Raw genomic sequence first — 13,480 nt, 5'->3', positions numbered from 1 at the left:
ATAAAGCTCACCACAGCGCACTGGCAAACATAATGATTACGAGTGTGTCGTGGAAAAACTGAAGGATACTGTCTAAATATTTTAATAACTTACTGGTAATATTTTCTGTGTTTTCGGCTGCAGAGATTCTGACTCGTAATCTCCGCCTATATGCTCGATTCATATGGATTACATAATCGTCATAATCGGATTACATAATCTGAGAATATTTATTTTCCATTTGAATTGGTTTATTTAAAAGTAGACATTACAAGCTTTCTATAGATATATTTCTTATGTCTGTGAGGCATCGGTTCGGTTCGTGCCGTGACTGAGACCAAGGCGTCAGAAAGCACATCCTGGTTGTTTTCTTTATTGTACAAAAGCGCAACATTTTGTTGTTATTGTGAGTTTAAAGAAATAAAACTAGACTTTTACAGTTTGCATTACTCTTATCTATATGACCAAAAATGATGATAGGCGAATGTTTGGATTTCCGTCCATTAACGATGTGTCCGTCACAGCCGGCGTGATTTCGCCACTTTCTGTGGAGGTTTTTTTTCTGCGACTAACCGACTAATAAATTGTTGATCGTATAAACCGCTTCTAGTCGACTAACGGTTGATCGACTATTAGGGGGCAGCCTTAGTCTCTACACATCGCCTCTTCCCACTACACCCGAGATCCAGTGTCCATTGGTTGAACTTACAGATGATGTTGTTGGCAAACACTACGACCAGATCTTCTGATCATTCCCAGAAGCCCTATTGCTTTAGCGTAGCATCATGTCAGTGTCACTCTGTGATCTACACATCGTTGTCTCATGTTGTGTTTGGGGCGGCACTTTTTCATACAAATACTTGGTATAGTTTGGTCTCTAACTGAAACGAATACAATGCTTGTGTAATCTGCTAGTTGAGACCTTTTCAACGATATGTGACACAAGTCTATCAAGTCTACAAGTCACAACGAAACGGCTAATGACTCGTTTGAAAAACAATTCATTTAATTGACTCTTACTTTTGAAAGACAAGGGGCCCTATTTTAACAATCTGAAACGCAAGTATCAAACACTAAATGCAAGTAACTTTGTGGGCGGATCTCGCAAATCTAAAATGTGTTGGTCTGAGGTCGCTTCATTACTCATAGGTGTGGTTTGGGCGTAACGTGAAATAAACCAATCAGAGCGACATCTCACATTCCCTTTAAGAGCAGGCGCGCTTGTTCCATGGCGGATTGCTATTATAACGGCGGATTTGCCAGGAGCGGTTCACAGCCGAGGAGACCGACGTTCTCGTCAGGGCCGTAAAACACAGAGAAGTGACATTGGGGATGGAGAAACACACCCAGATTAGCTTCGGTTAAACAGGCGTATGATAATTTGGGTAAATGTGTAAGCTAGATTTATGCCTATTTTTTCACATCTTCATGGACACAACAATGATTTCCCTCGTGTGTTAATATTGTTCCTTGTAATAATGTATGGTTTTCTAAAAATGAGAACTGCTGCGTCTGTGTGTAGATGAGAGAAGCAAAGTGTGTGTGCGTTGTGCACACGCTACATTATGGCCAAGCATGCGCCCTTAAAATAGCCTCTGAATAACATGCGCCACTGACTTTAGATTAGGTTTTCCTGGTCTAGTCAAGTCAAGTCATCCTCATTTATATAGCGCTTTTAACAATGTAGATTGTTTCAAAGCAGCTTTACAGTGACAAACGTATAATTTAGGGTAACAGACATTGTTTTGGCTTTATAGCGGTTCTTTAATAAAGTTATTTTCCAGCTAAAAAGTGGAAAAGTCAGTGGAGGAATTGTTTTCTGAAGCTGCCAAATAGCACCAGGGAACGTTTGCGCTGGAACACGCCTCCTCTTTTCCCTGAACCGCCCCCGGGAGCGCAAGTTCATTCCCTAATTTACCGACGTGCGTCTGTGGAGGGAAAAGTCCGCTGTGCGCGGGTGCAAAACAGGAATGATACATGCGTCGGTGTACAAAGTCAATTGCGCTGGGTGCGAGATAGGGCCCTATAACTTTATATACGGTGCACTTTCAGATTTAAAACTTTGCAGGATGTTTTCATTCACTCAGAGACTACATGAAAGGTCATTTTCTAAAATCCATAATAGGGGCCCTTTAAGAAACTACATGTACTTACTATAGGGTTAGTTAGGGTTAATAACCCTTATAAAAAAAAATAAAAAAATAATACATGTCACCCACAGATATTGAGTAATAATTTTATTTAATTAATTTAATTGAATACAGTTATTTCAATTAAAATATTGGTTAATTATTCAAATTAAATTAAACATCTCTATTTATTGTTATTTTCTGGTATTTTATGCATTATTTATTATCATAATTTCAATCCTTTGCAGTGAATTTTGTTCCTTTCGCTTGTGTTAGTTTTGCAGTTGTTTTCATTATTTCATTTGATCTGAATCTCTGTCATTTTGCAGTTACTGTACAGTTTATGCCTCAATGCATCTTTAATATAAGTGACATTAACAGAGATCAACTCAAACTCAACACAACACAGTTTTATAAAGGTTTTTATCTTTGCTTCCCAGTCAAAATAAACTAGAAAGCTTTTTTTTTTTTCCAGGAAAAGTTTTCTTACACACATTTATAGCGCTTTATTCAATACAAGATTGTTTCAAAGCAGCTTCACATTAATAAACAGGAAAATAACATTACAAACTGCATCAGTTATGACACAAGCTGTAGAGCGGCTCTACAGAAGACAGTAGTTTCATTATTCAGATCATCTGATAGTGTCAGTGCAGTTAAATCCATAATATAGTGAATATGAATTTGAGATCGTGCATGTGTCTGTCTCTGTTTATGACTAATGAAAGACCTCATCAGCTCTGCGACACTCATGACATTCCCACAATGCTTCTGGTAGATTGATTATCTGTGCGCGTGTGCAGAATGCGTCTGTCATTCTCTCGTATAATAATGATCTCCAGCAAGCGTCAGGTCTCCTGTGGTTCCTCTCATCCAGATGTGTTCTTACGTTCATCACGTGTGTGTTCTCTCTCCTGCCGTCTGTGTGTGTTGCTGACTCATGCGTGTTCGCTCCTCAGATCAGAGAGGATAACAAGCGTCAGCATCCGTGTCTCGTGGATTTCTCCAAACTGCCAGAAACCGAGAGGAACTATAACTTACAGATGTCCACAGAAACACTGAAGTAAGACCAGCACACGCGTGTGTGTGTGTGTGTTACTTATGTGTGTGTGTGAGTGAGTGAGTGTGTGTGTGTGTATCTGTGTGTGAGTGTGTGTGTGTGTGTGTGTGTGTGTGTGTGTGTGTGTGTGTGTGTGTGTGTGTGTGTGTGTGTGTGTGTGTGAGTGAGTGTGTGTGAGTGTGTCTGTGTCGGTGTGTGAGTATGTAAGTGTGAGTATGTATGTGTGTATTTATTTGTTAATATGTGAGTATGTATGTATGTGTGTGAGTATGTGTGTGAGTGTGTGTGTGAGTGTGTGTGTGAGTATGTGTGTGAATATGTGTGTGTGTCTGTGAGTGAGTGAGTGTGTGCATCTGTGTGTGTGTGAGTGTGTTTGTGTGTGTGTGTGTGTGTGTCTGTGAGTGAGTGAGTGTGTGCATCTGTGTGTGTGTGAGTGTGTGTGTGTGTGTGTGTGTGTGTGTGTGTGTGTGTGTGTGTGTGTGTGTGTCTGTGTCGGTGTGTGAGTGTGTCTGCGTATGTATGTCTGTGAGTGAGTATGTGATAGTGTGTGTGTGTGTGTGTGTGTGTGTGTGTGTGTGTGTGTGTGTGTGTGTGTGTGTGTGTGTGTGATTGTGTGTGTGTGTGTGTGTATGTATGTCTGTGAGTGAGTATGTGAATATGTGTGTGTGTGTGTGTGTGTGTGTGTGTATGTATTTGTCTGTGTTTGTGTGTGTGAGTGTGCAAAGGTGTGTATCCAACTTTTTCTCCAAAGACTGGAAATGTCACTTCCATAAAAACACAGCATCAGAAATGATTCAGAACCAGAATCCATCTTGAAGAAGTGTGAAATATGTGTGTGTGTGTGTGTGTTTTAATCTCAGAAAGGGTGTGTGTAATCGCCGAGCTGCTCGCTGTGCTGGAGGCTGTACTGGGTCCTGTAATCGCTGCTCTCAGCTCTGCTTTATGTCTGTTTATGATTCGAGAGTTGGGTGTGCTTAACTTCATCATTAACCTTCATATGAGTTTTGCCAAACCTTCATTAACCTCTGATGACACACACTGTTGCACCCTGCGTTACTCCCTCTCTGCTGATACAGCAGTCTCCAGTGCAGGATCTCGCAGAACACAGGGATTGTTAGCAGTGCTGTTCACTATTACTAGTGCTCAAATGAGTGCTTCATTAGGTACTCGTTTGACTTGGACCTGCAAGAGACCACCTAGCAACCACATAGCAACACCCTGGCAACCATTGTTTGACTTGGACCTGTAAGAAACCAACTAACAACCACATAACAACGCCCGGGCAACCACTTTTTTGACTTGGACCTGCAAGAGACCACCTAGCAACCACATCGCAACACCCTGGCAACCATTGTTTGACTTGGACCTGTAAGAAACCAACTAACAACCACATAACAACGCCCGGGCAACCACTTTTTTGACTTGGACCTGCAAGAGACCACCTAGCAACCACATCGCAACACCCTGGCAACCATTGTTTGACTTGGACCTGTAAGAAACCAACTAACAACCACATAACAACGCCCGGGCAACCACTTTTTTGACTTGGACCTGCAAGAGACCACCTAGCAACCACATCGCAACACCCTGGCAACCATTGTTTGACTTGGACCTGTAAGAAACCAACTAACAACCACATAACAACGCCCGGGCAACCACTTTTTTGACTTGGACCTGCAAGAGACCACCTAGCAACCACATCGCAACACCCTGGCAACCATTGTTTGACTTGGACCTGTAAGAAACCATCTAACAACCACATAGCAATGCCCTGGCAACCACTTTTTTGACTTGGACCTGTAAGAAACCAGCTAGCAACGCCCTGGCAACCACTTTTTTGACTTGGACATTGGACACCTAGCAACCATTAACTAATGCCCTTGCAACCACTTGTTTGAATTGGACCTGTCAGAAACCACCTAGCAATGCCTTGGCAAACACTTTTTTTGACTTGGACCTGTACAAAACCACCTAGCAACCAAATAGCAACACCCTGGCAACAACTCCTTTGACTTGGACCTGTACGAAACCACATAGCAACCATATAGCAACACCCTGACAACCACTCATTTGACTTGGATCTCCAAGAAACCCCCTAGCAACCACATAGCAATGCCCTGGCAACCACTCGATTGACTTGGACCTCCAAGAAACCACATAGCAACCACATAGCAAGCACTTAGCATCGTCCTGGCAACCACTTGTTTGACTTGGACCTGCAAAAAAACACATAGCAACCACATAGCAACCGCATAGCAACACCCTGGCAACCACTCGTTTGACTTGGACCTGTACGAAACCAGATTGCAACCATATAGCAACACCCTGACAACCATTCATTTGACTTGGAGCTCCAAGAAACCCCCTAGCAACCACATAGCAATGCCCTGGCAACCACTCGATTGACTTGGACCTCCAAGAAACCACATAGCAACCACATAGCAAGCACTTAGCATCGCCCTGGCAACCACTTGTTTGACTTGGACCTGCAAAAAAACACACAGCAACCGCATAGCAACACCCTGGCAACCACTCGTTTGACTTGGACCTGTACGAAACCACACAGCAACCATATAGCAACACCCTGACAACCATTCATTTGACTTGGAGCTCCAAGAAACCCCCTAGCAACCACATAGCAATGCCCTGGCAACCACTCAATTGACTTGGACCTCCAAGAAACCACGTAGCAACCACGTAGCAAGCACTTAGCAACGCCCTGGCAACCACTCGTTTGACTTGGACCTGCAAAAAAACACATAGCAACACCCTGGCAACCACTTACGCTCTTGCTCTGTGATTGCAAACACCTCTCACATGTCCCCGTGTGCAGGTTTTATCCGGCATGTTGTGTTTTCTGTGTGTGTTTCAGGACTCTTCTGGCTTTGGGTTGTCATGTGGTCCAGGTGAAAGTCAACGCTGAAGAGGAGCTGAAAAAACTCAAACTCCCGAAGAAGTGAGTGTGAAGTGATGTATGAGACATCGCAGGCCACAGATGGTGCGCCGCCGCACCAGATGCTCGTCTCAGAACATCACGTTCATTCCAGCCTATAAAGCTCTGTGCACAATGACTGTCTCTTACATGAAGCTGATTCATATCCATCATCGCAGATTATCTGCTTATATCTATAGAGAATGTTTAATAACATTACTCTTTCGTCTTTACAACAGCCTTATTTTACTATTATTTATATACTGATACAGTTTTCATCAATAGTTTGATCAGCTTTCATGTTTTCAGTATTTTCATTTTATTATTAATTGATTCATTAATTTCCAGTGCAGTTAGTAATTTTACACAGTGGTGTAGTCTAGTTTTTTGTAGTGAGTATACTCTAATATAACACCCCCCCCCCCCCCCCCCCCCGCCGCATACTCACCCATCCCAGAGCGTCACCCCATAAGCACCACCACACTCACTAATGCATACAGTATGCATCGACATGTAAATTGAGAGCATTATGAAATACTAAGTGTTATCAACATGTCAATTTATTATAAGCAACACAAGACTTTAACAGCCAATGACATTTACAGCTGGGGAGACTGGACTGATTTTCTACTGTTTAGTGTTAATCACCATCTAACTCAGTCAGTTAAGAGCTACCTTTAGCCTTAGATGTTATATGAATATGGTCCCTGAAGCACAGGTTTTATCAGTTGACAATTTTCAACAATTTTTTTTAAAGCATTATAGGCACAAATACAAATTTACTTTTAGAAATGGTGTTTTTGAAAATTTTTTTTATTTTAAAATACATTTTACTGTGCAATTTCTTTCTAATTAATTTGAGTTAGACCGAACTTTTATTTTGGTGGGTTGTAGACATTTGAGTTTCTGTGTGTTTTAATAAACTATTATTATTATTATTATTATTATTATTATTATTATTATTAGGCCTGAAGTATACTCTGTGCAATAGTAATATATTTCTGTTATAATTTCTTCAAATTATACAGAACATTTATTTTGACAGGTTGTCGTAAAGACATAACAGTTTCTGTGTGTATATAAAACGAATGAATGACGATAGTTTTATCAAATGAAATGGTGAAATTCTCATCAAGTGACTCTCATAGCAGCTCTGCGATGAAATGCACATGTGTAGCTTACATCATGTCTCAATACAGTGAAACGCTGAAAACACCACGAGCGTGAGTCACGCGTGCTTCTGTGTGTGTGTGTGTGTGTGTGTGTGTAGTGGAGCACACACTGAGCGCTCATTCCCAGAGACGCGTAACGTTAGAACAATTGCAGTCTCTTTTAACTTTAATATTCATAGACACTAGTCCATATCGAGATTTGATTCATTGTACAGCCCTACTTTTGATTTATTCGTTCAAAAATAGCCAAATTCCGTGACGTTCTGCTTTATATAGCAAGTTCCATTTGTGACTGGATTCCGCGATTCGATCCGTCGCTTCGCAAACACAGACGGGGTGAATTTATGAATGAAAGTGTGAAAGTTCTGACACAAAACGAAGTTGATACGTATCCTCACGCTTTTTTTAAGTGGGTATACGCAAATCCTTGGCCTTTTCTAGTGGGTATACGGCGTATACCTGCGTATCACGTAGACTACACCACTGATTTTACAGCTTCAACCAAGGCAGCACTTCTAGTTTTTTTTTTTGTGTAATTTCTTTTCATTTAAAATTTATTTTATTTCACATTTATTTAAATTAAGAAAAATTAACCATTCTTTACAACAGTGATATTTTAGTTTTATTTATATACTATTATAATTTTTATTAATATTTTTAATTAACTTTTAATTTTATATTTTCAGTTTTCATTTTATGTTATGTGCTCTTGTCATTTTTATTATTTCTTTTATTTTTTAAATCACTAGGTTTAATCTTTATTTCAGATTTAGTTATTTATTTACAGTGCAGTGATTTTAGAGCACTTCTAATTTTAGTTTAATGCAAGTTATTTTTTCAATCAAATATTTATATTTCATTTTATTTCAGCTTTATTTCAATTAACAAACATGTTTTTAACAGTTTTAGTTAACAACAATAACCCTTCTTTACAGCCTCTTTACATTTTTTGGTCTGGTGAATGAAAAGTTGCATTGATTTCGCAGCTCATTTTTATCACTGTAAATGTTACCTAGAAGGGTGTGTGTGTGTGTGTGTGTGTGTGTTCTCTTCAGCTACATGATGTCTAACGGATATAAACCCACACCGCTGGATCTGACTGATGTCAAACTGAGCAGCGCTCAGGAGCTGCTGGTGGATAAACTGGCCGAAAACGCTCACAACGTCTGGGCCAAAGACCGGATCAAACAGGGCTGGACCTACGGCATACAGCAGGTGAGAAGCCCAGAGCATTCTGGGATATCAAAGCAGCCGTTTCCCTTGTGTCCCTGTAGAACTGCCTCACAATTAAACATCACTTTCGCAAAGGCCTCATGATGAAGACAAACGGCCAATTAATTCCTCAATTAGCTTGAAGCGTTGAGCGTCCAATCGGAACAAATCGCAGTCTCTGGTGTTTTTCCCTCAGAGCCAATGACAGCGCATCTCTCTCTCTCTCTCTCTCTCTCTCTCTCTCTGTCTAGGATGTGAAGAGCAAGCGTAACCCTCGTCTGGTGCCGTATGCTTTACTCGACGAGCGCACGAAGAAGTCGAACCGCGACAGCCTCCGGGAAGCCATCCGCACGCTGATCGGATACGGATACAACGTGGAGCCGCCCGACCAGGACGGGGGTGAGGAACGAGAGAACATCACTGCACTCCTTCCTAAATCACTAATCATAAGCCATCGTTTCACAAAAATCTGGAACTTTTTATTACGTCTCAGTTAATTAGAAGTAATAAACCATTATTCCCAAAAATCTGGAACTTTTCATTACGTAGAATGCTGCTTATCTTCTAATAACTTTTTTTTTAGATAATTTTTTTTTTTTTTTTTTTTTGTATATTGTATATTTTAGTTTTTTACATTTATTATTTTTATTATTATTTTTACATTTCTTTGTATATTTATTTATTTATTTATTTGACATTTCTGTTTATGTATTCATTTATGTATACATTTTTTATTCTTTACATTTTCTTTGTGTATTTATTAGGTTTTTTTTACATTTCTTTGTGTAATTAATTATTTTTTCTTTCAGTTTTTTTACATTTCCGTTTATTCATTTATTTATTTTTTTACATTTTCTTTGTGTGTGTGTGTATATATAAATATATATATATATATAATTTTTTTTTTTTTTTTTTTTTACATTTCTATGTATATTCATTTTTTACAGTTTTTGTTAATTATTTACTTTGTTTATTCATTTTGTTTTTAGACAAAATTTGTTTGTTTATTTATTTATTATTCTTTGTATGTTTGTTTTTGTACTTAGTTATTGCAGCTTTGGCATTCCATATTAACAAGCTAAAAAAATAATTTTTCTTTAGTAGTTTAATTACCAGAACTTACTGTCACAAGCTATGATAAAGATAAATCTGACGTGATATGTGGACACATGGTGTTTTCTGACAGCAGGACACTAGCTAGTGATGACTAGCACTGTTTACTGCAGATATGCAAATGAAAAAAACATGGTAGGGAATATTTATAATTGTAATTTTTTCCAATTCAATGGGCTATAAGTTCATCTCACATCGGTTTACACAGAAGAACAGTAAAAGAGAACAAACACTTTGGGTGTTGATGTTACAGTAACAATTCAATTCACATTTATTTGTACAGCGCTTTTCACAATACACACTGTTTCAAAGCAGCTTCACAGAAAATACATGAGTCTACATTACAGTTTAGAGTGATCTGTTATCAGAAGAGACTGTCTAAGTTATGTATTTCAGAAATGTACATATACAAAATAACAGCTAAAAATGTATTAAATTAAACAATGTAATAATTTAAGGCAGAAACAATGAGCTCACTGAAGTAATGAATACTTGTTGGTAGTTTTTGTACTGGTGTACGGGTCTCTCACGGTCCTCCTCTCGGCAGGGCACGTGGTGGAGAGGTTGAGCATCGATAAGATCCGCTTCTTCCGTGTGGAGCGAACGTACGCGGTGAAGACGGGGAAGTGGTACTTCGAGTTCGAGGTGGTGACGGGCGGAGACATGCGTGTGGGCTGGGCTCGACCCGGCTGCAAGCCCGACCTGGAGCTGGGAACCGATGACCAGGCCTATGTGTTCGATGGCCATCGGGTGAGTGAGGAAACGCTGGAGCCGTTCAGACCCGTGCAGAACCGGATCAACGCTTTAGAGCGGTTTCTGATCTCTCACGGGGTCAAGTCTCCTTCATTTATACAGCGCTTTAACAATATAGATGTTTCAAAGCAACTTTACAGTGATAACAGGAGATTACAGTAACAGTTGTTTAGGCTTTACAGCAGATCTAGAATAAAGTTATTGTCCAGAAGTGATTAACTTAGGGGCCGCTTACACAACACCGCTCTAACATAAAACCCCTAATGTGTTCTGGCCGTTCATCCGCACAACAACAACAGGGTCATCAGACTAATAACTAATGTTCATTGCGATGGAAGTGAATCAAAACTAACTTTATCTGGACAATAACTTTATTCTAGATCTGCTGTAAAGCCAAAACAACCTCTGTTACTGTAATCTCCTGTTATCACTGTAAAGCTGCTGTGAAACATCTATATTGTTAAAGCGCTGTATAAATGAAGGAGACGTGACTTGACTCACAGGGTCATCGGACTAACGAGCCATCATGCTCCATCTATAACATGTTGTAGTTCCACTGTTGGACACTGGGGGGAGTGTGGGTTTAACGGGTATATCGGTAGCCAGAGAGAAGTGAAGACCGGTGTAACTAATGAGGGAAGCAAACTATTTCTGAGCGTGTCAGGATCGTATGTGGACATGCAAACTTGTGGATTACATGTGTTGTGGCATCGGAACTGTGACATATAAAGGGATGAGTGCAGTGCTGGACTGGAAGTGTTTTGTGTGGATCTCAAATAATCCTAAAACACCTCTAAGTGACAGGAAGGTCATTGTCACTACAAACGGTTTCTGATCTCTGATCTCTCACAGGGTCACCGGCTCCACATGGGCAGTCGTCTCTTCGGCCGCTGCTGGCACTCGGGGGACGTCGTGGGTTGTATGATCAACATGGAGGACAAATCCATGATCTTCACCCTGAACGGAGAAATCCTGATCACCAACAAGGGCTCTGAGCTGTGTTTCGCCGACTTTGAGATAGAGGATGGTTAGAGAGAACATAATCTCCAGCCGCTTTTCCACTGTCGGGTCAGTGCGGGGCGGGCGGGGCCAATAGCCTCGAATCTGGAGCACCGAGCCCGAAACCACACTGCGTTTCCACCGTCGGGCCGTAGCGCTTCACTGAAACACGCCTCTCTGGAACAGCGCCACACAAACCCATCATTTCACCAACAAATGGAAGTTTTATCAGAAAATGAATCAGAAAGAAATCACTGGAAACTAGCGAGATTGCAAAACAAACATGATAAAAGCCGCAGTTTGTCGACATTTTTGTTGTTTACGTAAACATTTAAAACCCAAGCGTCGATGTTTTACTCTAATTGACCATAATAAAGTAACTTATGTCAAGACTGCACATTAGTCACACAGAAATAAAGTGGTATTTACCGTTATTTCACAAAAGAAAGAGGTCACACGTACTTATTCGGGTGCGTCTGTTTCTGTTTATTTGTAGATCATTTCTACAAATTTTCCACCTGAAATACGACTGGAGGAGCTTTAGCGCTCTCTCACAATACAGTTGTAGTTCCAGTCAGAGAAACAGAGGAAGCTCCTGAAAAAACGGAGTTGCTTTATTTTATGACGTATGCGGAGCTAAATATGGATGTCAAACAGTCCGGTGTAAAGAGACGAGACGTACTGACAGATAAAATAAAAACTGACTGTGATAGCCTGTCTGATTTCTTCAAATGGTTATATTTACCATGTTTACTATGGTAATGGTTAGGGCGCATAGTCTTTTGCATTGTGTATAAATATTTCTGCCTTGATCAGAAACAGAAGGTATTCGAACACTCCCTGCTGTCTGAAAGCTGAGCTAAAATGATGTTTAAAGTCTTTGATGCTGATGTTAGCTGGTATATGGAATCATCCGGCGCTGTCGTCTCCAGACTCGCGTAAACTCCTCTGATCATGATCACTCCTCAAGCCGAGCTGACCCGTTTTGTACTAAGGTATTCGTCGGGCCGAAAAACCCTGGTCGTTGGCCCAGAGGAAGCCCCGACGAGGCCCGATCAAGAAAGGCCTAAAGACAGTGGAAACGCGGCTGCTGGTTTGATTTTTAATGCCTTAAAGGAGTAGTTCACTTTAAAATGAAAATTAACCCATGATTTACTCACCCAAAAGTCATCCTAGGTGTATATGACTTTCTTCTTTCAGACAAATACAATCTTGAGTTATATTAATAAACACCCTGGCACTTCCGAGCTTTATAATGGCAGTGAATTGCAACCATTAGATTGAAGCTCAAAAAAGTGCATCCATCCATTATAAACGAACTCCACACTGCTCCGGGGGGTTAATAAAGGCCTTCTGAAGCAAAGCGATGAGTTTGTGTAAGAAAAATTGTAATATTTAACACGCTACAAGGTCAAATTCTAGCTTCCGGCCAAATCAACAAACGCAGTCTAAACCCCTGAAGCGCAACTTACACAACTCATGATGTCATGCGTAGCGTAAATATCAGCAGTTCGTCGCATTACTCGCATGAGTTGCGCTTAGACTTAAGTCAAATCCGTATGTTCGTTTGACCGGAAGCTAGTTATTTTACTTTATAAAGTTTTAAATAGGGATATTTTTCTTATACAAATGCATGGCTTCGCTTCAGAAGGCCTTTATTAAGCCCTGGAGCAGTGTGGAGCACTGAATAGATGCACTTTTATGATGGAAAGATGCACTTTTATGATGGACAGATGCACTTTTATGATGGAAAGATGCACTTTTATCATGAATAGATGCACTTTTATGATGGAAAGATGCACTTTTATGATGGACAGATGCACTTTTGTGATGGATAGATGCACTTTTATGATGGACGGATAGATGCACTTTTATGATGGACAGATGCACTTTTGTGATGGATAAATGCACTTTTATGATGGACGGATAGATGCACTTTTATGATGGACAGATAGATGCACTTTTATGATGGATAGATGCACTTTTCTGATGGACAGATGCCCTTTTATGATGGATAGATGCACTTTTATGATGGATAGATGCACTTTTCTGATGGACAGATGCCCTTTTATGATGGATAGATGCACTTTTATCATGAATAGATGCACTTTTATGATGGATAGATGTACTT

The 13,480-nt window shown here is 40.2% G+C and overlaps 1 protein-coding gene across 1 annotated transcript in view; it reads left to right on the top strand.

Moving 5' to 3' along the window:
* Positions 1-13,480, top strand: part of LOC308679742 (ryanodine receptor 3) — a 187,170-nt gene that overhangs the window by 53,605 nt on the left and 120,085 nt on the right. The window contains exons 22-27 of the mRNA XM_081347395.1: positions 3,068-3,171; positions 6,041-6,124; positions 8,328-8,487; positions 8,736-8,883; positions 10,145-10,347; positions 11,203-11,377. Coding sequence (XP_081203521.1) covers positions 3,068-3,171; positions 6,041-6,124; positions 8,328-8,487; positions 8,736-8,883; positions 10,145-10,347; positions 11,203-11,377 — 874 coding nt within the window. The remainder of the gene's footprint in view (positions 1-3,067; positions 3,172-6,040; positions 6,125-8,327; positions 8,488-8,735; positions 8,884-10,144; positions 10,348-11,202; positions 11,378-13,480) is intronic.

Source organism: Scardinius erythrophthalmus, assembly GCF_964197995.2.
Source record: "Scardinius erythrophthalmus genome assembly, chromosome: 19".
In the NCBI taxonomy this organism is placed as follows: domain Eukaryota; kingdom Metazoa; phylum Chordata; class Actinopteri; order Cypriniformes; family Leuciscidae; genus Scardinius; species Scardinius erythrophthalmus.
The sequence above is the reverse complement of the archived record's forward strand: the minus strand, read 5'-3'. Positions and strand labels throughout refer to the sequence as shown.